This window comes from Dreissena polymorpha, chromosome 1 (genome assembly GCF_020536995.1).
Source record: "Dreissena polymorpha isolate Duluth1 chromosome 1, UMN_Dpol_1.0, whole genome shotgun sequence".
Taxonomy (NCBI): Eukaryota; Metazoa; Mollusca; class Bivalvia; order Myida; family Dreissenidae; genus Dreissena; species Dreissena polymorpha.
Genome location: NC_068355.1, coordinates 136,567,385 through 136,590,775, shown reverse-complemented (window position 1 = coordinate 136,590,775; position 23,391 = coordinate 136,567,385). Strand labels below are relative to the sequence as shown.

The window sequence follows — 23,391 nt, the reverse complement described above, 5'->3', positions numbered from 1 at the left end:
TTTATTTCGCCAAATTGCGAATCAAAATCTTTTCAAATTCTCTGGCCTTGAAACCAGATCATTAAATTGTTTATTATCGAAAAATGTATATCTAATTTGTTCTGAATATCGCGTTGGAAATTTAAGTGGCTCGATGTTTGTTTGCTTCCGTAAAGAGATTAAAATGCTTTTATCACGCAGTGTTTCAAATGTAACGGCGGTCAACAAATATCGATGCAACAAACTATCAGGCTGATATATCAAACAAAGTTCAAACAACATGATGTGTTAAAATTCGCTTTATATAAACTAATATAACTGCTTTGAAGAATGATTTTCAAGTTTAAAGAGGAGCATTTTTACATCAATAGACGTGTTCATCGATTTTACCCTTTATCTTCTGCTTAATGAATGATGTTCACAGTAGAATTTTGATAACAATTCCTCAGGGTCATATCCACTTTGCGTTAGACATTTAAGGACAGGTATGCATGTTAACGGTACGCATTATCAGAGTATTTGATAACTAAATCGATACAACGTTGAACAAGTTTGCTGCACGGCAACGAAGGTGAAAATTGTTACAATCAGCTATTTGTTCTATATTTACTCGCCACACATAGAAAATATCAGTTGAAAAATAGTCACCCCCGCGTAAAAATTGGGTACGGGTAAAATTAAAAAGTATATGTTAGAAAGCAAGTTTGAAATAAAATAGTACGTAGTGATTATAATAAGTCATTTCAATGTACTGTGTCATTATTTTTTGCCGCAATATGTATTTCCATTGAAAATATAAAGGCCAAGTTATACCACTGTAAGAAACTTGGACTGTATTTAAATATAAGCACGAATATTGTCTGTCGTTTAATTCCATGAATCATGTTGCACGTTTGAGAAAAAAATCTTGAGTTAAGCAAACACACACTTATCATTCCGGAAGGTGTTGAATGGGAAACATGTGCTGATTTCGACGAATTTGTCCATTAACGCTGACCTAAAATGCACGGTTGATAACACTATTCACAAGGCCAATGCATTTGTATAGCTAACATATTATTTGCAAATAGCAATACCGTCGGGAAATCGTTGAAGACGAAATAGGACTTACGGTGGGTTTGCATAATTGAGATTTTTTAATTTTTCTTATTTTGTTTTAAGTACTATTATTATTTTGTATTGTTTATACCTGATTACATGCATGCTTAGATGTCACACGGTGTTAATTTTGACAAGTGCGCATGACACGTCGGATACATGTAATGAAATTAGTGTTTTAATATTTTATTTTACAAACTTGTATTTGTAAGTATGCATTATAAATGCAGAAATCATGTTATACGTGTGAGCATATTTCAAACTGAAAATATATAACAACAATACCATATTGTGCTTTAAACTTTTGCCAAAGTGACCGAGGATAATGCAACATATTAGAACATGTTCGCACTATATTTGCAGGAAGTGCGTTGATACATACATCGGCAATGGTCTGTGATAGTTGTATAGGGGCGATCGTTTTGGCATTTTTACTCAGTCCAGTAATAATGCAAGGTATCGGCATGTTTGGTAACGACTGGGTACACAACCCGGCATGTGACCTCGTCAGCAAGAGCACTGCGTGCTCGTGTCCAAGAAAAAATGAAACTCACAGCACATATTGCGGGACCGATCTAGAGATTGGAGGTATAATTATAATGACTTAAATATTTTTTTGTAATCTCACGTTGATACTCATCATAACTTCAGTTATGTGTAACAAACTTTCACTTTCACACATAACACTTGTTTTTATTTCAGTCGTATCACTGTTGTACACATAACTGTATGCATGCTACATCATACGATATTGCATAGCCACTCTGTTACATGATTAAAGAGACTGTGTCATACCATGTATATTTGTTTCAAGACTTCGTCATATAAATAAACAAAAAAGATGCACATACGTTTACCTTTTAACTGTCCTATTTTGTATTCATCTCTATGCATATGAACCGATAACATAACATACATTCAGACATGCGATCATGTTAAAAGGATCATGTCTCAGATATAATACTTAAATCTGGAAGCTAAACAGTTTTGTTTTAAATCTCCATAGTTAAGAAGATTACTGTATTTAATGCTCATGGGTCATTGCACATATTGAAATGAAGTCATGTTTTCTTTCGTAAGTTAGTTATTAATGGCAAAGTGTGAGGTTTTAGTCGTCATTCAACCTGTTTTAACCCCAAATGCTTGACATTGACCGTTCCAAGAGGTTGACCCCAGATTTGTCATTTTTATATTGTATGCCATGTTTTTATATGTCGTGTATTATACAGGCAATATGTTGCCAAAAATTCAAGAACATTTATTTACCCACATCCAATACAAATCTCTTAGCATGGCTTTGAACATAATTTGTATCTTTAAATGATCTATAAACCCATATAGAGGCGACTTATGCTATAACGGGCAAGAAAGTTTGTACTTATATAGAGCTTGGTTAACTTTTTGCAAAGCATGTCATCAAGTTGCTTTCTGTTTGGCAATTAGCTGTCCGAGAGCCCTTCAGGTACCTTGGACAAAAGGTGTTGCTATGATACTAAATTCAGAGACCTTATCCAACAACAAGCTTGGGAGAAGTTTGTATCAACATTCAAATTATCATTACCACAGATGAGAATATAAGAGGTTTTGAGAACTATACTGTTAAACCATTAATACAAATTACTTAAAGTTTATTGTAAATCGTTCTGATTCTCATGTTAAAAAGGGCCTTTCAAGGATTTTGGCATGAATTGAAGTTTTTCATTTAATGTTTTATATTGATAAATGTAAACATTTGGTCTAAAGGATCTAGTAAACAACAAGAATAAAATTAAAGAAAGAAAAATAAGTAACCTTCAACTGGGCTTGTACCACTGACCCCTGGAATAAAAGTCTATCGCATATACCACTCGGCCATCCGTGCCCATGCTCTGCCCGTCGTATTTTATACTTTATATTATCAATCCTCGTAGTGTCACAAAATTTGACGACAACAACAAAACTTTCCAAATTATTAAATCGTTTCGCGTTGCAACGCTTTATTAATATTCAGGTTTTTAAATCGTAAAAAGATGCATATAAAATATATATTTAAGAGAATGTTTAATGTTCAGTAATACTGATTCTTCACAAATATCATAACTACAGCTAAAATTTAAGAATCTAGATATTTTTATTTTGTCAATTTACCAAAACGTGAAAAGATCCCTTAATACAGCACTTTAGATAAATCCACATTTCATATTCAGATATCTTTATAGACAGCATTGATGTTCACATATACACCATTTATGAATACTGAATATCTATAAAGCATGAATCACCCATGCCTCTAGCCACCATTTACATCAAACCAAGGTATAATTAAGACTATTTAATCCAACTTACAATTAAACATTACATCATAAAGTATTCTACCATTCATGCTTATCTTGGATTTATTTATTCAAGTCAAAAAAGCGTCAGTGCATATAATCTTACGATTACAAAATAAAAGCACAGAATTTGTATTAATTTGATCCCAGTTTAGTTTTAAAAGTAAAAGGTTCAAGATGACAAATTAAAAACATCGCTTCTGGTTTTCATGAAACCGTTCTGTTAATGTTTTAACAAATTAAGCCCATTTAATAGGTATTTCATTTATTGCAGAGAAATAAATCGTAAACATAGTATATGACAGGGGAGTTCAAATATTAGATCTAATGAATACAGCTTTGGAATATGACTATTAAAACTTACCGCACTTTCTAGTGATTGGTCGCGTTTTAGAACAAATATTAAATAGTATATGTAAACATGAAACAGAGCAATCATTCTTAAGTATATCAACAGGAATATCATTGACACACCAACACGCCTTGCCTTTTCTTCGGCTATTCAATTGCTTACTTCTAAAAAAGTTAATTTTCATATAGACAAATACATAATCACTTATAACAACATCTGTGCTAGGCAGAATATTAGAATTACTATGTTCTTTAATATAAAACTTCCTATTAGCATCTTTGCACGTATTTTGAAATATAATGGGTTACACAACATCATTATCAGACATCATGTTTGGAATAAAAGTTTTATTATTATTAAAGCTTATGCCTATTTTACCTTTGTTTGTTTATTTATTCTTGGTAAATCTCACAGAAGCTTAACATATATATATATATATATATATATATATATATATATATATATATATATATATATATATATATATATATATATATATATATATATATATATATATATATATTTATATATAGTGGGCTTTTATGTTTGAGTAATTTCTGCACATAGCATGATAATTGGATTGACGGTTACATTAGTTTATTGCAGAAATAATATTTTGTATTAAAATATTATCCAAAATACATTTGATAAAATTCAATGTCATATAGTGTAGTTTTAAGACCTTAAATAGTGTTCAAAATTATGGCAACATTTATTACTTGATATTAATTTTTTATGTCAGACCTGGACTACACGGCCCGTAAATTCCAAGAAGTCTCGTTTGGTTTACTACTTTTGCCGGTTATTTTCGGAATACTGGAGGCGTATTGCAACAGCAATTCAGAGGATGTAGGATGTCTAGGCACCTGTAGTGGAGCACTGTTTTTGTTATACCCTGTAGCAGGTAAAGTTTTTATTGGAATTTTCGTATACCCGCATCAATCTCAAGTTTATCATTTGAAAATACTTGATAGTATTTGCTAGCTCATAACAAGGGTAACATTCGACATTATTAAGAATGTGATATAAAATATAATAGTTCAACGTTCTTTTCATTGACAATTGTCTTATCATTGACGTCGCACTGAATTGCGGCGACTAGTATGTAATACGTTTTTTTTCGCTTATGGGAGGAGAAGTTATTTTACGGATCAATGTATATATTTTTGTTGTCAGAATATCTTGCATAATGGTGATTTTTTGTGTAAATTAGTGTAAATAAGTACTGCATTTGTGCCTATTACATTTACTACAACATATATTGCCAATAATGCAAAGCTAATTCTTTTAATTAATAACTGATCACAGGGACTGGGCAATTATAAAAGATCACAGTGACTGGACAAATACGCGAACCGGTGAAACTTTCTGGTTTTGTATAAAAACAAAAATTCTTTGTTCCACTATCCTAGCAACCACCTAGTTACTAATAAATTGCGCTAGAGAGCGCGAAGCGCGACTCATTTTCTTAATTGTAATAATGAGTCTTGATAAAGGAAGCAGACGATTATCAATGAGGAGCACCATCACAGCACCCCAGTCTCATTACTATCAAGTCCGCCTACAGGTTTTTTTAAGGACCTTATATAGAAGGCCGCAGGCTTGATCGCATCTTGCCAGAGGTATGGACCCTTTGGTATGGACCTTTAACCCCGCTCACTATCCAGCGTTTAAACCTGCGGGTTTACATTTAAACCGACTATTAATAGCTTATTAATATCTTAGTTAGAAGGTGATTATTCAAGCGGTTCCGTAGTGTAGTGATTACACGCTCGCTTCACATGTGAGAGGCCCAAGGTTCGAGCCCCAGTAGAATCAAATTGTTTTATATGTGTTCTATGTTAACTTTTTGTTTTGATGTAGACATTTTAGTTTAAATAAATACGCTGTTCTATTGTAACCATTTTTTGTTTTTATTTTGCCCATGAAATATATGTGTGAAGGGGTGGGGGTTCGTAAACACATTAAAACTTTTACCGTGTTTTCATATCAATGAGTACTCAACCCCTATCGTAAATAAGCAACGTAAGAATAAGTTCAGAATCACTTCCTCTTGAAGTTGAGAAAAATATGAAATTACGCTTACAAGATGAAGCAGATTTGTTAAAACCCACACAGTTCTGTTCCATTAATGAAAACTGCTCACGGATGCCAATGAAAAAAAAGGAAACCAATGTAAATAAAATGAACTATGAATAATTTGGGAGTTACAACACAAAATCATAGATAATGGTTATTTGGGGGTTATAACACAACATCATAGATAATAGTTAAATGGGAGTTATAAGATGAAGCAGATTTTTTAAAACCCACACAGTTCTGTTCCATTAATGAAAACTGCTCACGGATGCCAATGAAAAAAAAGGAAACCAATGTAAATAAAATGAACTATGAATTATTTGGGAGTTACAACACAAAATCATAGATAATGGTCATTTGGGGGTTATAACACAACATCATATATAATAGTTAAATGGGAGTTATAACACAAAATCATAGATTATGGTTATACCAGTATCTTTTTCTATTTTGTTTAAGATAATCGGCCAATATATTAATATTTACAGTAGAAAAAAAATCGTTCCAATTAACTTCATTGAGTGCCTTTTACACTGAAATTCCCGACGCCCTTTGATGCTTTGCATCAATTCTTATCTTGTCATTATTTTAAATCATCATTCAAAACTAATGCATTGCATTATCCGTTCCAAGGCAGTAATTGCTAGACAACATCAACCTGGCACTTGAATTATGCATGACAATAAATATTTAAGTACCTTACATATCAATACAGAAGTTACATCACTGAGAGCAAGGACAATCGATAAAAGTATTTTAAAATAAACTAAATTTCAATTTTAATAGTCACTAAATAAAAAACGTGTGTTTACTTTTATGTACACCCGAGTCATATAGATTGTTCGCATAATGACAAAAGATTTGCACTCACTTTGAATGACAATACATCACGCCATGGATTTATGTCATTTTTATATGTACCTGACAAAATTGATCGGAAAACTGGTTGTCTAAGTGTTCCGAATAACAACTATTTGTGCGCGTAAGTTGTACTAATATAAAGGCTCGCAAGCTAAACGCCAGTTTTAAAAAATGTGAATGTTGAGGGTTTGAGGTTGTACTCATTCTTATTGAAGACCATCGGATTATTACAACATTTACCATTCTCTCTGATATATCTAGCGTCTCATTGTTCAAATGTCAACCGGAGCACATTTGTTATAGGTCTGTGCAGTCTTACGGGTTGCATCATCATAAAGATAAAGTTTTCCGAGTCCAGTATTGGTTCCTCACTCAACTACTGTGTTGCCTCTGGTCTGGAGATCATAATCCTGACGGCCATCATCATCGCCGTCATATGCTACATCCGTCGGCGTCCAAGCCATTCAAGCAATGAACAGACGACGACCATGTCCACCGGGCAACTGACAACGGCGTCACCTGTTGAACCAGTATCGTTTGTGTCGATTCATGCCCAAGAAGAGACGACACACGTGGTAGAGACGGAAGGAGGATGGGTTATCTTACGACAACTGAACATTTTCCATTTGATTTATCATCTCAAATAGAAGAGAATATATCTTTGAACAAACTATAACAAACACAATGGTTGAACATAACAATATGCTTACTTGCTAAATGTAAATTGCTGTTCAAGCAATCACTAGTATAAGCAATAAAAATAGTTCAATATTTATTTATAAGGAGCTTTTGATTTCTTTAAAATAGTCGTCTACAAAATATATAATACATTTATCATTATCGATCCACTAACGTTTATGTTTTGAAGGAAGTAAGAAAAGTTGTATCCGTAAAATAAATACTTTATTTGACAATATTGTACTTAACATATTTGTTAGATACGATCGTTGTTAGCATACAAGTAATTCGTTTTCGTATAAAGGAACTTAATGCGTCGTTTAAAAAAGCAAACATTAAGCTTTAATGTTGTGTTTCAGATATTATTTGGTTATTGTTTCTATTGGTTAATGTGATTTTCCTTCATTTGTGATAATGTCGGTTTTGTTAATGCGAATGCGCCTTGATGGATGCTTAAAACGTTGTTATATATCCACTCACAACTTTCAAAGGGGTATTTTACTTGATAGTGATTGCTTATCCGTGATATCGGAAAAAACATTTCAATAGGCATACTGATGTATAAAATAACAGAGTCACTCATTTTCATGGCGGATACCGTTTGTAATTTCGAATAAAGATTCTATTGCATAGATATAGAGAATACTATCGTAGTGTCACTGTGTACTTAATCCGATAAGTTAAAGAAAGGTTTACACGGTGAGGTTTCTATTTATCCTACAATATTTATTAAAAAACATATCTCGTAAGACAATCAAACGATTAGCGTTTAATTGTTAAAAGCAAGAGCCAAAACGGATTAAAATAGTTGCACCGAACCTTACGTAGTGATATAAAAATAATTTGTGAACTTTCTCAGCAATGCCACGCGAAATAGACCTTAACAAATCAATGAAAATGCAGAGTAACAAGACAAAATATCGCGTAATGCGTCGGTTCAAATTTAATTAGCATTAAAACGCTTACAAACTCAAGTTGAACACAGTTTATGGTTATTTTCAAACTTAAATATTGTTTCCGCTTTGCAAATGGCCAAAAAATAAGATTGCTGCCATTTTTAAATAACAAAATATATACACCTTCGTCAAGCATAATTCGGCATTTATCCTCGCCGATATGGTTTTTTTTTTTAGTATATACACAACTTTTATTTTGACATACTTTTTACCAACTGGCGTCAAATCTCTTGCGGCTAATACTCTACTCTCCAAAGTTGTTGTATGGATATCAATTACCATTTTTATTTTTGTATAAGTGTGTTTGCTTCCAGAATGAATTGAAACTCTGCACGCGGCAAACACAATACATATTTTCTTCGCCTTCTTCCTTTTCCATTTTAAAACAGTTGATGAAAGCAAGCAATTCTTTGTGCAAAGCCATTCTTTGATCAACTAACACACGAATGACCTATTAGTCAAAGAAATTAACCCTTTACTTCTACGTGCATTTCCGTCGGAAAGTAATAGGCAATTCACAAAAATTGTTTCTAGTGAACTTTAACTGAATGAAGAACAAATCGCCAAACTGCAATACATCATTCATTCAGAACATAGACGCGAGTGTCTATGCGTTTTGTAACGCAGTTGCATTAACAAATGACGTAATTGTGTTTTAAGAACAGATTATTATACTGCAATTTGAATTAAAGTGTTGGAATATAGGACATCAGTAGGAATGTATTATATAGTTCGTTCATAATGTAGAATGTACTCGAATTATGCGATGTTTTAAATTAAGTCTTTTTGATGAATCATTTTCGGATTTAGAAAATTGTCAGTGACTTAAAAGACGGTTAAATCTTAAAGTCGATGCAAGTATATATTGAAAGTTAATTCGTCTACAAGTCTATGGCCTTTAACCGTAATGCCATACAAGGTAGTCCGCTATGTACCTGAAGTATAAAGGCTGTTAGGCTATTAGGCATGTAAAGCTCACGTTTATATGGCACCTAGAGTTTCCTTCTATAATATCATTTTGCTGTAAGATGAAAGGCGTTTAGTCTAACCACCATATACGTAATATATGTTTTACCTTTAATAAAGCTACGGAAAAGACGCTCGGACAGAGGAACAGGAAGTGAACGTGTTAACATACATGGCGCACGGATAACAAAGCATTTAAGCATTTGCAATATTGATATACTGCTATGTAATTGGGCTCCGGCATTTAGCATCTCGTATAACGGTTTTCCAAGAGATGCATTCGAATATCGAATTATGGATGCTAAGTTTTTTGTTATATTCGTACTCAGTGCTTTCCACAGGATTTTTGTCAGACTCACCGGGGCTGATAGGGGGTGACACCCCTCCCGACGTTGATTTTTTTAAATTTAGTGTGTCAATTGACATTCTGTGGTGCGCTATAACTCAAAGAAAAACAGCGTCAAACGACGTCATATTTGGTGCGCTATGACTCTTCAAGAAAATCCCCCAGTCATTTAAACATATATATTGTTTAATTGTTTTAAAACTTTCCCGCATAGATAGTAGAATCCCGACTCGAACGATTCCCCAATACATCCGTTTCAACTCGACTCTATTACTGTATACTTAGTTACTTACTACTTTTCAAGTTTTTATTTATTACCCGATAATCCCGTTTATTCCGTTTTAATAAATCACTTTCTGGTAAATATTTGCGTTAAAAGCTCTAAATTATTTCTTTTACACAAACCTTGCCATTTTTCTATAGTATCAAATTAATTTTAAATGACTATAGATTTGATGAAATATTTCCTCTGAACACGCGTCAATCCCCTGACGTGTTGTGTGCTTAGTTAAAACGCTCAATACACCAATGCTCACCCAAATGACGCGACGTTGTACATGCGGCATAATTTTTGCGCTCTTTTTAATTGAGAAAAAGATTCGACACACAATAAATTTGCACTGCTAATTTGAAGCAAGAATATTTCAACGTTGCAATTTGAAGCAAGAATATTTCAACGTTGCGGTAACATTTACATTCGGAAGTGTGTTTCGGATTTAAAACGCGTTAACATATCCACATACGGGAATGGTTTTCGGATTACAAATTTAATTATTCCCATTTGAGATTTAAACAAATATTAACAGTTGCGTTATGAATTCAACGATAATATGTTTAAACACTTTACGAGTCGAATATAAATGTTTTGACGGAATTATGCATGAAATTCACGTTGTCCACGAGGATTACGGCCGGTTGTCATCATCAGTCTTCTAAGTAACTGGCTAAGATTTATCTGGCAATTACATGTATCGTCTTTTCCAAAGAACACGCGTAAATCGCCTGACATGATGTTCATGTTTTTATACAACACAAAATACCTCCACACTTTCCATGCGACGTTCTACATGTCTGCATATTTTTCGCGCGCTTTTTCTTGATACACAGGATAATACACTGTTTATTTGACGCTACAATTTGTTTATGTCGCGTAAGCATTAAAATTCGGGAGCGTGTTTCGGATTACAAATTGATGATGTTCATTTGAAAATCGAACGAAACATTTACAATTGTGCGTTATAAATTCAACGATTATTTGTTAAAGCGCATTAAGTGTCGAAAAAACGAGGTGAATCAGTTCTATAAATGGACATGATGAAATATACATTCACTGGAATTAAATTGTTATCGCATAAATTGTTACCCGGAGTTATTTGCACAACTTACTCGCCACAAGTAAGTAATTGCTTTCCACTTGCAATTAATTTCTCGTATTAATTATGTGTCACACGGAGCGTATATAGAGTCCGTGTGTGTCATAAGTAACACTTGTTTACAGAAAAAGGTGTGATGATGATGCCCGAAACCGTCTTTAATGTACTGTTCTAGTTACCGGTTTAATATTGCGTGAATGGTACAACTTGCTAATCAAGCTGCGATAAACTCTTACTTCTTGTCTGACGTCAATCAAAAATAATTGTCGATAGTTAACCCCGCCCTCAAAAGCATTCGCGTAACCTATTGGACGATGAACATCACAGTTTGACGACTGGAAAGTTACCTGAGAGTTTCCTGTGATACATCATTGTAAGCATATATGACTGTGTTATGTGGCTAGAATAATCGATACGCGCGTCATGCTATCTCCTACCAGTGGATTATCTATGACCCCATGTGGTGTTTATGGCGATAACATGCGAAAGTAGGTACCAAGTGCTCTTTTAAAACAGGGAATATTGATACATTGATAGAGAAACCTTGATTTTTTTTTACATTCTCCACTTTCTTTTACTGAAAAATACACTGATCGGAAAATTTCAAGCGCCCCGGGGACTCTGATTTCCCGGCGAGGGACTGATAAATGGCCTGTGGAAAACCCTGGTACTATAGCTTACAAAAAGAAGATATTTAGGTGATAAAAAGAGAACATGTATTTTTCCTTTTTGGGCAATAACGTGAATTATTGTTCTCAGTAAACTGAGATTAAAAATACTTTCACGAGTGCCTGATCATGTTTCTTTTTCAATATTGATTTTCATTATTAAAAAATAGCAAAATAACTGTGACATAACGGTATATGCTTATTGTTTATTCTTATGATAGAAATTGAAGTACAGATAGATTTAATAATAGGGAAATATTTAAATAATATGTTTGAGTATGTGACATTGCTGTATGTTGCGGGTATTTAGGAATTAACATAACAGATGTTAGTTCGGATGGGACATGTACTGAAGTTTGAAAAATTGATTATGGAAGTATGGTTTCATTTCTCCAATGTAGTTCAATTATCGGGAACATCTGTTGACATGGTCTTAGTCCTGATTAACAATTTGGCTCGTAAGTCAACATTACTACAAACCAATACATAATTAAGATATGATAATTATACAAGGGTAATTCCAATTTCCCAAGGTACATAACAGATACAAGTTCAGATTGAATGTGTATCGAATGTGTATCGGGGTTTACATAATTGATTATAGAAGTGTTAGGATTCATATTACCAATGAGGTTTGTCCATAGATAACATCTGGTTATATGATCAAGTGTGCTTAATGAAATGAGGTTTCCTGTTCCCAAAGTGATAATTGTGTATTGCACTTTTCTGCTGTGACAGATGCATGAGCATCCACCCGATCAATAAGGGTTATTCAAAGGGGTGGGTTTAGAAAATCGGGGGAAAATTACAGTCAACCAATCAAGAATGGGATAGGAAATATCTAAATTTTATGTTTATGTACCTTAGAATAAAATGCTGGGTTATTGTGGTAAGACGGTAAGATCCTGCGGTTAGATTTGGAAAAGAACTTTGAGATTTGTCACGTCTTCTTGACGTGGTGGCCATGTTGGCCGCCGCGCTGTAAAATTGTCTTTCACGAACAATAGTAAGCGTTGTGTTAGAATATATTCAACAGAAATAAATCACGATGAAAACGGAAATGAACTTTGTTTGTTACTGTGTGTTTTCTACGAACGATACAAAATTACGTGACATATCAAGCCGTCAATAGTAATCAAGTGGTACATCACTGTGTATTAAAGAAACTGAGTTTAAGATCTAATGAGCTTAATGGACGGTTACAAAAAATTCAAACAAGAGTAGAGCTATACGTAAGTTAACATACACTTAGTGTAAGTTATAAATATGAGTGTCGCTCTTGAAAAATGGGCCTTTTTTCATTATGTAAAGTGTCGACCCAGATAAGTATGTGCAGTCCGAACACGCCTTGACTGGATTTTTGTTGAATCTTACTTTAAAGGGACCGTTAACCACGAATGACGGAAAAACAGTTCTAAACAGTTCTAAAATACCGTATTTTTTTTTACAATTATTAGTTTATATTGATTACAATATAACGACTAGTATATTACATTTTTTTTTAAAGTTAATATTTTCAGTAAATTCGGTATTAAAATGTCGCGATGTGAAATCGAAAGTACATCGCGAAAATAGGTGACATAACGATAAAAACACTATAAATAATGCAACTTGATTGATTTATATATGAAATAATATACAATTCACTACGCATGCACAATTTGCATTTCTGGGTTTAGCAGGTGACAATGATGATGAATCTACTTGCGTTAGTTACAGTTAACTGGTAGTTACCTGGTACACATACGCAGTAAAATTGTATTACCAAATATATGAAAACATGAAAACTTTCCAATTTTATAGAAGCTTTGGACATGCTGAAGAGACAGAAATTGATACAAATAAGTAAATCAGACATTAGAGCAATGCGATCATTTCTATAATTGGTCATGTAATCTCTAGAAAGGGATTCAGGAATTAATAGCACAACGTGTTGCCTATGAGTACACAGATTGACGACATAATGAAGACCGGAAGGAAATGCTGAGCATGCTTTCAGGTGACGTGTACTTTACTGTTTCTTAGCTTATGTTAAGAAATAAACATGCTTACAGCAGAAACAGCCGGCCGAACAGTTTCAACCCAAAACGATTCTAAAATCTCCCAGTTGTCGACAATATAAAATATACATACACATATATACCATATATCTGATACAGCAGAAGCAATTAAAACTACATATAACGACGTTGCTTAGAGTTGTTGTTGAGTTTCGTTTCGTATGTATGTCATCTTACATTAGAACTACGAGATGTTGTTATTGAAATGCCGATAAGTAATGGTCATTCGTACATTATTTCATTTTAAAATGCTCAGGGCATAGTTGCTAAAAAATTACCGACCATTTAAGCTTAAAGTCGTTTATGTTTGGATCGATTTATTCACATGACTTAATTGCTAACTTTTATAATATATGTATTAATTGTAAAAATAATGTGCATGTGTTTGATAATTACATTTATTTAAAATAGAATTTTATTTGGATCTGAAGTGAACAGAATGTAAATTTAAATGCCCGTTACAGTTTTGGAGTAATCGGGAACTGATAAAAAAATATGCAAGTTTATCTTAAACTTTAACTATATTTGACTGTGATGTACTCGGTAGCGTTCCTGATAGGTTTACAACGAAAATTGTGTTTATAGAAATGTAAGCGAAATGTCTCTTACTACGCACTCATGTCATTGATATTCTATACACTAATGTATACTACATTCACTAATACTTGTGTGAATTAATTTTTATTCTATGTATGAAACGTTTAAAACGTTTGCATCGTTATCTCTTTCAAAATGTGATAACATATGCTTGATACCAGGTTATTCTACGAAAGGAAGTTAAATTGCAGCTTTCATAAAAGAGTATTGTAAAATTGTGACTGGACATATAACAGCAGGTAACCTTAATGATCCAGCGGTTGGTTATATATATACAAATAATAAAACACATATATTATGTAGTTATATTGCGTTTTGTGATTGTATTTTTTATGCATTTTCAGAAAGTTATGACGCCTGTCGATGTGAAACAATTTAATTATACATGTTATGGTGTTCGTTTACTTGCTTTGTATGTACATATTATATTACAGTTAGAAATGGCTTCACTCGAATGCGGTGGCTACGTTATGCTGGTGGTCTTATTGTGCCCACTTATTCTGCAAGGTATCGGTCTCTACAGCAGGGACTGGGTGGACGGATCGGCATGCGAGGTGTTCGGGAAAACGTCGCAGTGTTGTATCAACGCCTCGCTTTGTGCACCCGGCATTGGTTTAGGTATTTTATTGAGTTGAATGATGTATTGTTTGTCTAAATTATTGTTTTCATGTTCATTTGCACGGAACATGTTAACTTTGGTACTGGGTTATTTTATATTAATTAATTGGAAATCAACATGCGGCAGAGACGGAAAGAGTCCCGGTTTTCTATATTTATAAGAACGCTTAAAATGCACAAGCCAAGAACATGCAAAATAACTTTCAGGTGCCGACACCGTAGCGCTTGGCTTTGAGATTGCTTCGTGCATACTTATAGCCTTTCCAGTGTTATACGCGATTGCGGAGGCCTGTTGCGACCCTGACGAGTTAAAAAGTTGTCCTGGTCTTGTCAGTGGCTTGCTGTTCATAGGTTACCCTTTGGCAGGTATTTTAACTACACGTAATTCTATTACGACTTCTACTACTACTACTACTACTACTACTAATGCAACTACTACGACTACAACAACTACTACTGCCGCTGCTGCTGCTGCTACTTCTACTACTACTACTACTTCTACTACTACTACTACTACTTCTACTACTACTGCTACTACTACTACTACTACTACTACTACTACTACTACTACTACTACTACTACTACTACTACCACTTCTACTACTACTACTACTACTTATGCAACAACAACTACTACACCAACAACTACTACTGCTGCTGCTGCTCTACTACTACTACTACTACTACTTCTTCTTCTACTACTACTACTTCTACTACTACTACTTCTACTACTACTACTACTACTACTACTACTACTACTACTACTACTACTACTACTACTACTACTTCTACTACTACTACTACTACTACTACAACTACTACTACTACTACTACTACTACTACTACTTCTACTACTACGACTATTACTACTACTATTACTGCTACTACTACTACTACTACTACTACTACTACTATACTACTACTACTACTACTACTATCTACTACTACTACTACTACTACTTCTACTACTACTACTATACTACTCTACTACTACCACTACTACTACTACTAACTTACCACTACTACTACTACTACTACTATTACTACTACTACTACTACTACTACTACTTACTACTACTACTACTACTACTTCTACTACTACTACTACTACTACTTCTACTACTACTACTGCTGTCGTTACTTCTGCTTCTACTATTAGAGCTACGTATACTTCACTCCTACTTCTAAAAGAACAACTTATAATAATAATAATATAGAGGATGTTTGTTGGATTTGGTGGAATATCGATTTTAATTCACTCGTGATCATAGAAAATGATATTTGCGCCACTCGTGAAACAATATTTTTTCTATTATCACGAGTGAATTAAAATCGATATTCTACCAAATCCAACACATTTTCGTTTTATTTTATGCTTTTAAATGATTATTTTTGTATTTTTGCCATTCTGGACAATATTATTTCCTGTTGGGCGGCCCCATATATTTTAAATGTGAGCTCTTCAGTATGTTTTTATAAACATCTATGCAGAGTAGTCCCCCTTTGTAAAATGTGCGTTTAATTGGGGGTCACAATGGGGAAACAAAAGATATCTTAAAATAGTTCTGGTAAAACAATGAAAATTATCAATAATTTTCACTGTTATTTTTCACTGTTTGATACAGTGAAATATTAGTTTTAATTCACTGATATTTCTCTACAAACCATCGGAAAGCATAAAATTAAATTATGCTATTAATCATATTTAATGATTTTAGTAATAATAATAATACGGACAATAGTTATGTTGTTAATACTATTCTTGGTGTTATCTTATTGTTATTACTTGTTTGTGTCGTTTAACTTTCAGGATTTTGTAGCTTAATTGGGTGCATCATCATGAGAGCAAAGTTCGCAAAGTTTCATCTGGGTTCAGCCTTTGATTGCTGCCTTGCTTCGGGCCTTTATATATTGATTCTTTGCATTCTTGTCTTCGGATACACCTGGCACAAACACAAGCAATCCAGGGATAAAACTGACCGTCCTACTGAACTTGAAGTGGAATCGCGTGCTCGTCCAGAAAATGTAATTGAGTTCACCAACGTGCAGGAAACAACGCATGTGCGGGTGACACCGGATGGTAAATTAGAGTTTATAAGAAAATTAAACGTGTTTCAAATGTTCATTCACAAGTAACATAATCATACATGAAACAGGTATTTGACATGTGATGAAATTGCAGAAAAAAACAACAACACATTGTTCTTTCAACGTTGTAATGTAACACTTGTAAACATGTACATTATATATATTTAAAGACGCAATGAAAGCATATATTTATTAAATATTACTACTTTGTGTTTTTATTTGTCATTATAATACCTAAGCAGCAATGGAACGTAGTTAATATGAATTGTTCACAACGGCTATACAGTTTGTTTTTTCTGGTTGATTTACACTACTTTTAAACAAATGTTAATACACAACAAACTGCGTCACAGCCAACACTTTAAAAATAGTTTTTCAAAATCAAGCAAACAAGACACTATTAAACATCACAGCTGGAAATAACTGTTGAGTCATAATTCAAAGTCTCTAGTTTAGTCATTAAAATGCAAGCCAGTTTGTCCATTTAAAAACCATCTTAACACGCTTTTCAGCTATATATAATTTTGTAGTTGTACCACAATGTCGACGTGGGTAAATCGAGAAAGCAAAACAAACCAATACATTGCAATGCATGAGTCTTATGCATAAGAACTGTACATTAAGTACTGCAAACGCATCATATTTTGAATTTATTAAGCGGGATAGAGCCTTACATGAGGAAACCCCGGGATCAATCGCCATTCATGCTGACGATTGAATGAAAATTGGGAATGAATATATAAAACATAATATAAGGTTACATCGACAATAGCATAAATAATTCAATAGATTTTTTACAAATGATAACTAACCGTAATCGTGTACTGTTATACCATTATAAAAATACTAAAGATGATATGAATTTCCCTCGCAATAATCATCCCATCATTATTAAGCTGCTTAGGTTAATTGTAAGCATTGATTTTTAAACACAATATAAAATATAAAGAAGTGAAACTCCAGCTGCTGGAGCAGTATTGAATTTTCATTAAAAACAATTAGTTGGTCCTTTATTTAAGGCAAGTGACCGATTGCCCAAACAGTACAAAACAGCACAATACAGCACAATACAAACCAACATAAACACAAAATATGAATAAAGCTGGGGTCACCGCCTTGGAACGGTCAATGCAAAGCATTGGGACAAGACACAATTCCTTCATAGACAATTCTCATGAAGCAAGTACAAATTGACTTTTGCAAAAATTTCTCCAACGTTGATAACATTTTTATTCTACAAATTCTTGCATTGTTCGTAAAAATATTACGAGATAATAGTTTTTTAGCATTTTTTTATTTTCAAAATTGTTTGATTATGTTAGGATTATATGTTTATGGTCATTATAACATATAATAGTACTTGGAATTTTCTAAAAAATAAAATATATGTATAACACCATATGATCATGCATGCTGCCATGCCTACAATTTATGGTTATTTGCCTGATGACCTTGTTTAAGTATAATGTCTTCCGACTTTAAATCTCCTTTAATAACAATGACATACACTATTTTATGATAGCATATGCTGGCAGTACAAATATAAGTCACCAAATGTATCTTTACACACTTAAATGCTTCTATTGCGTTTTGGTGATAATACTTTTATATTTGCGACTTTGAAAAAAGATCTCCTTATGGTTTAAAACGTTCTATTAGTATGTATGTCAATGGAATAAGATATTACTTATGCCAATAATTGCATCGTTTTCGGTGCAAAGCGAAACATAAAACCGCCTAGCGACCGGAGGGTCATAGATTCATTCAATCCCAACTGAGATCTCTCATACCGTACTTGCTCCAGGATACGATAGCGTTTTGAAGAAGTCGTTAGCATTTAGTGCAAACTATCTTCAACAAATATGTTTATACAACAACTAAACCTGACCGATAACCCACTAGTAATTATTCACAGTTTTAAAAACATAGAGGAACTTGTCTTAAAATCAGCATTTGACATTTGCTAAAGATCACGTAGTAAAGCAAGTACGAAATGTTTTGATAGTGTTTTCGAAATTAAACAAATCTATATCGATTTGCAGGCCCGTAGTCAGAGTTTTTAAAAGATGGATGTGAATGTTATTGAGCAACGAAGTTGCGAAGATGTAGGTGGGGAAGGGGGTGTCCCCCTCATGCAATCGGGGGGTTCGGAGGTCCTCTCCCTAGAAAATTTTGAAAATAAAAAGTGAAATCCTGCATTCTGGTGGCCTTTTATCTTATAGAGCATTTTTATATGAAAAAACAATTTCATTGACTATACTCAGTGACTGATCGACACGAATATGATATAACATACATGTATTCCCCACTGCCGTTTTTCTATACCCACATTGTTCCATCAATCACGGAAATACATTAGTGTATACCCTTAGCTAGTATGCGCGTACACACTTTGTTTACATATGCAACAACACATTGATAGAATATAAAATCAACAATAAGAACGGTATACGATATCATTATTTATTGGAATCTTGTTAATATTTGTGTATTTTACCATTCCAAAATTCTACCATTCCTAAATCAATCAAATTAAAAGGAAATATTTGACTTTATTCAAAACAACTGTTTGTCTGCTACTATGGATAGTACCCGAGGCCCAGCATTGCTCCAAACGTACTAATAGTGTATTGTACAACAAACACTGATTAACAAAACTGGGTCTTCTCTTATCTGCATCAATACTAAACAGAAATCAAAATGTTATAATTGGTTAATTGTATTTTTTTTATTAATATTTTTAACAAATTAGTTATCTTTTTCTAAACAAATTTCAGAATATAACAATTAAGGCTTCATAAACACCATATAACCACAAACTACTGGCCCTATCGTCTTAACGTCCTTATAAATGTATACCAGAAATTGAAGAAAAAAGACTTATTTGCCCGTATGTTCAAGATCCGTCACAGTTAATGAACATTAAACGTTAACGTCCACCTGATCATATATGTTATAACGTTTTAAATTCATTATAACAACTGTTAAAGAGTATGGCAAATTTCATTGTGTCAAGTTTTACATAATTAAAACATTGTGGGCAGTTCTGTATGTGGAGCAGAACAGATGCCATAAGGTGTTAGTAAACTACAAACAAGCTACATAGCTTTGTAGAAATGATTTGTTTTCTTGCCATACAACAACAAAAAATTATCATGTCTTTAGCATAGCTGATATTTTTTGTCTGAAAACCCTTAAGGTTATCCGAAAATAGTTGTACGAGGATAAAAAAAAAACAACGCAGTGTACAATGTGAAATTGTTATACATCGTGGTAAAATGCAAAATTATTAACCAGTGACTCATTAGTTTTCGGTAATAGTCGACGGGTGTCTTTTGATTTCCATCATTTTCGGAAGCTGGCATAAAGTTAATAATAATCTAAAATGTACTCTCTTTCCTGTCGGTAGTATATTGAATTCAACATTATTGTAACGCTTAAATACGAAGACTCACTGAATTCCGGGGAAAGATAAATTATCGTTTTTGCGTCGAATAACGTTCGGTGCATTTTATAGTACAATTTTTTTCTCTCGTCAAAAAAATTGGGTGCGAACGCACCCAACGCACCCCCCCCCCCCAGGCTACGGGTATGATTTGTAAACAAACAATGTGTGTGATAAACGCTATTCTTCTAATTTCTACATATGGATATATATAGAGTCTCACTTATTTAAGAAGTACTTTAAGACTGTTGTGTTAAAAAGTACTCTTCATGTAAGGCTCTATGGCGTTCTTGGTCGCTTCTCATGACCAGTAGTTAAAAAACGTTTGGTTTGCTTTTGGTATAACTTCGTTTTAACAAATGTAATAATTTTAATAATGTAATTGGTATTATTGGGATTATGTATAGGAATGTTTTTCTCATAATGTCGTTAAAACTATTACTATATGATGATTCGTTTGACCAAAACAAATTATTTTTATTCTGTATAAAACATTTTTTTTTCATTTTGTATTAAATTTCGAATTCGAAATTATTATTTTTCAAGTAACAGTCGGATCGAGCAGATGTATGGCCAAATTTGACTTTTGGAGTCTTAGTGTGACTTTAGTCTTAGTGAGGGAGCAAAACTAGTGTTACATGCGAAACGCCGTCCTTTTCTTGATGGCATTTATGAAAGTACTTTTAACATCATTCCATATATGGCAAAGATATGACAGACAGGAATGTTTAGCTGTTTTATGACCAAATGTGAACCCCGACCTCTAAGTGGGACCTTAATCTTTGAGGTAGGGAGACAGACGTACCATGTTTTACCTTGTCATATTAATATCAATATCAACTAGACAATTGCTTTCGAAACGGAAAAATAGTTTATCTCGGCATTGGCTGTAAAATCGAGAATGTTGTTCGCAGGAGGCTGTCTGATGATGGTCAACACTTGTCTTAAGTGATATCTATGTTTAACCCTAGCCATAAACACTGCTCGTCATTCGATTTGATAAAAGCCTCATAAGTATGTAAATAAGATTTGAAGTTTATTTAAAATATTATTGTATATTTGTATGAAAGCTACCCTGACAAATGATGACATATGCGATATATTCATAAATACGAATTTGTGCACTCGTTTGCTTAGTAATTCATTGAAATCCAGTTATACACCACAGTCAAACTTCTGAAGATAGTGAGCGGAAACCGATTGATACATAAGTGACTCATGTGACTTTCACCGTTGACCTACGAAATTCACAATGAGTAATGGTAATGCGGTCATCAAGACAATTCAACATGTAAAGTATGAAAAGTTGAATGATAAGTGGTTCTTAAAATAAAACGGACACAACACGGCGTACTAACTAACAGGAGGACGGAAGGAAGGGCAGGGGAAACAATATGTTATCAGCAAAGACATAACAATTATGCATGTTAGAGTCGAAAATTTACAATTATAGGCAATGCGTATACATAAAAACCAATAAACATATTGAGTCGTTTTAATAAATGAAACAGCTTTAAATATATGATAGCAAAAATGATTTCAGCAAACGATTCACTTATCATACAGGAACGTGAAACACATCGTGATTTCTAACAAACTGTCAAGTTACATGTACTCTAAATAGAACATACGATAACAGAGAGTTAATACAAGGGCAATTCATATATACTTGCAAATCGTAATACCAACATGTTTGATACCAACTTGTGATCACAGAGAACATATATTTTTACTCGTTGCAGCGCCACAAGTGAAAATATTATTTTCAATAATCACTTGTGAATTAAAATTGATATCGCACCGAATCCAATAAATATCCTGTATATTTATAATAACCTACAGTGAAGTTCAGAAAACTCTTTCAGGAAAGAAATTATTGTTCTTACCCACTAATTCTATAACAAAACACCAATTATATGCATAAATGGATTAAAGCTGGGGTTAAGGCCTTTTAGCAGTGAAAACTATTATTAAGCCCATTTAACAACAGATTATTCAAACCTACCAGTATTTTTATTGTACCTTTTAGTTGTATAAATCACTGTTAATCAGATTAAGCTTAAAATAGAGATGTGTTAGTGTCTTTTCATAATAATACCTTTTCATTAAACAGCTTGAGCAGTACAAACGATCTATTGAAAAAAAAAATTGCGTGACAAACCTGACCTGTCTGACTTGTCTAGAATAGCATACAAAGGCGTGGCAAACATTTTTATTGCCGAACTTACCAGAGACAACCATGACTACTATAAAGACAACATTAGAAACGCAGAAGGAAATATACAAGGAAGGTATACTCTATAACATCAGATGTACATGTAGATCTAAGGAAACCCAACTTCCATTACTTACAAGTATGTTTTGCTTATGAATTCAAGCGATACTTAGCAGATAATCAAAATAAAAACAACATGCGACAGTAATTTGCTTTACTCAAATAGACTTTGATCAGGAATCCACTAACTGTTTTCAAACCACTCTTTCAAAGGGATATTCTTCAACTTATAAATGCATCCAAGGCTACAACATGTGAACTTGATGCGATCTCAACTTTTAGATTAAACGAACATCTTTCAATACTGACACTTATATTGACATAAATAGTAAATAGATCGCTGCTGTCTGGTGTGTGATAGACTATTGTTTAAGAAGAAATGTCTACCTTTGGAACTACCAAACTATCTTTCGGTTTCAAATTTGACATTTCTTAAAAAAATTCAGGACAAAAACGGAATTAAACAAAATTAACGATCAAATTGAGGCTTATGATCTCCTTCTCATTTCCAAAGTTCCTATAGAAGGCATCATGGAGTTGAACGGCAATGCTTAAAATGTATAATGACCTTCTAGAAACCATCGGCGACAATGCTTAAATGTATAATGACCTTCTAGAAACCATTGGTGAAGGACGCATC

At 33.4% G+C, this 23,391-nt stretch overlaps 2 protein-coding genes across 5 annotated transcripts; both read left to right on the top strand.

The window, feature by feature from the left end:
• The first annotated feature begins 932 nt into the window (after positions 1-932).
• Positions 933-7,456, top strand: LOC127851457 (uncharacterized). The gene is made up of 4 exons (XM_052385249.1): positions 933-1,091; positions 1,441-1,665; positions 4,484-4,645; positions 6,985-7,456. The coding sequence occupies exons 2-4, from the start codon at positions 1,467-1,469 to the stop codon at positions 7,326-7,328; spliced, it is 705 nt and encodes a 234-aa protein (XP_052241209.1). The 5' UTR covers positions 933-1,091; positions 1,441-1,466; the 3' UTR covers positions 7,329-7,456.
• Positions 7,457-9,690: 2,234 nt separating this feature from the next.
• Positions 9,691-17,239, top strand: LOC127851439 (uncharacterized). Of its 4 annotated transcripts, none has more exons than XM_052385213.1 (4): positions 9,691-11,022; positions 14,760-14,943; positions 15,151-15,309; positions 16,754-17,239. In XM_052385213.1, exons 1-4 carry the CDS (start codon positions 10,933-10,935, stop codon positions 17,077-17,079), a joined length of 759 nt encoding a protein of 252 aa, XP_052241173.1. In that variant the 5' UTR covers positions 9,691-10,932; the 3' UTR covers positions 17,080-17,239. The 4 variants fall into 4 exon arrangements, with proteins under 4 accessions (XP_052241173.1, XP_052241188.1, XP_052241199.1 ...); XM_052385228.1 differs by lacking the exon at positions 9,691-11,022 and adding an exon at positions 14,177-14,317; XM_052385239.1 differs by lacking the exon at positions 9,691-11,022 and adding an exon at positions 14,358-14,584.
• Positions 17,240-23,391: the final 6,152 nt, after the last annotated feature.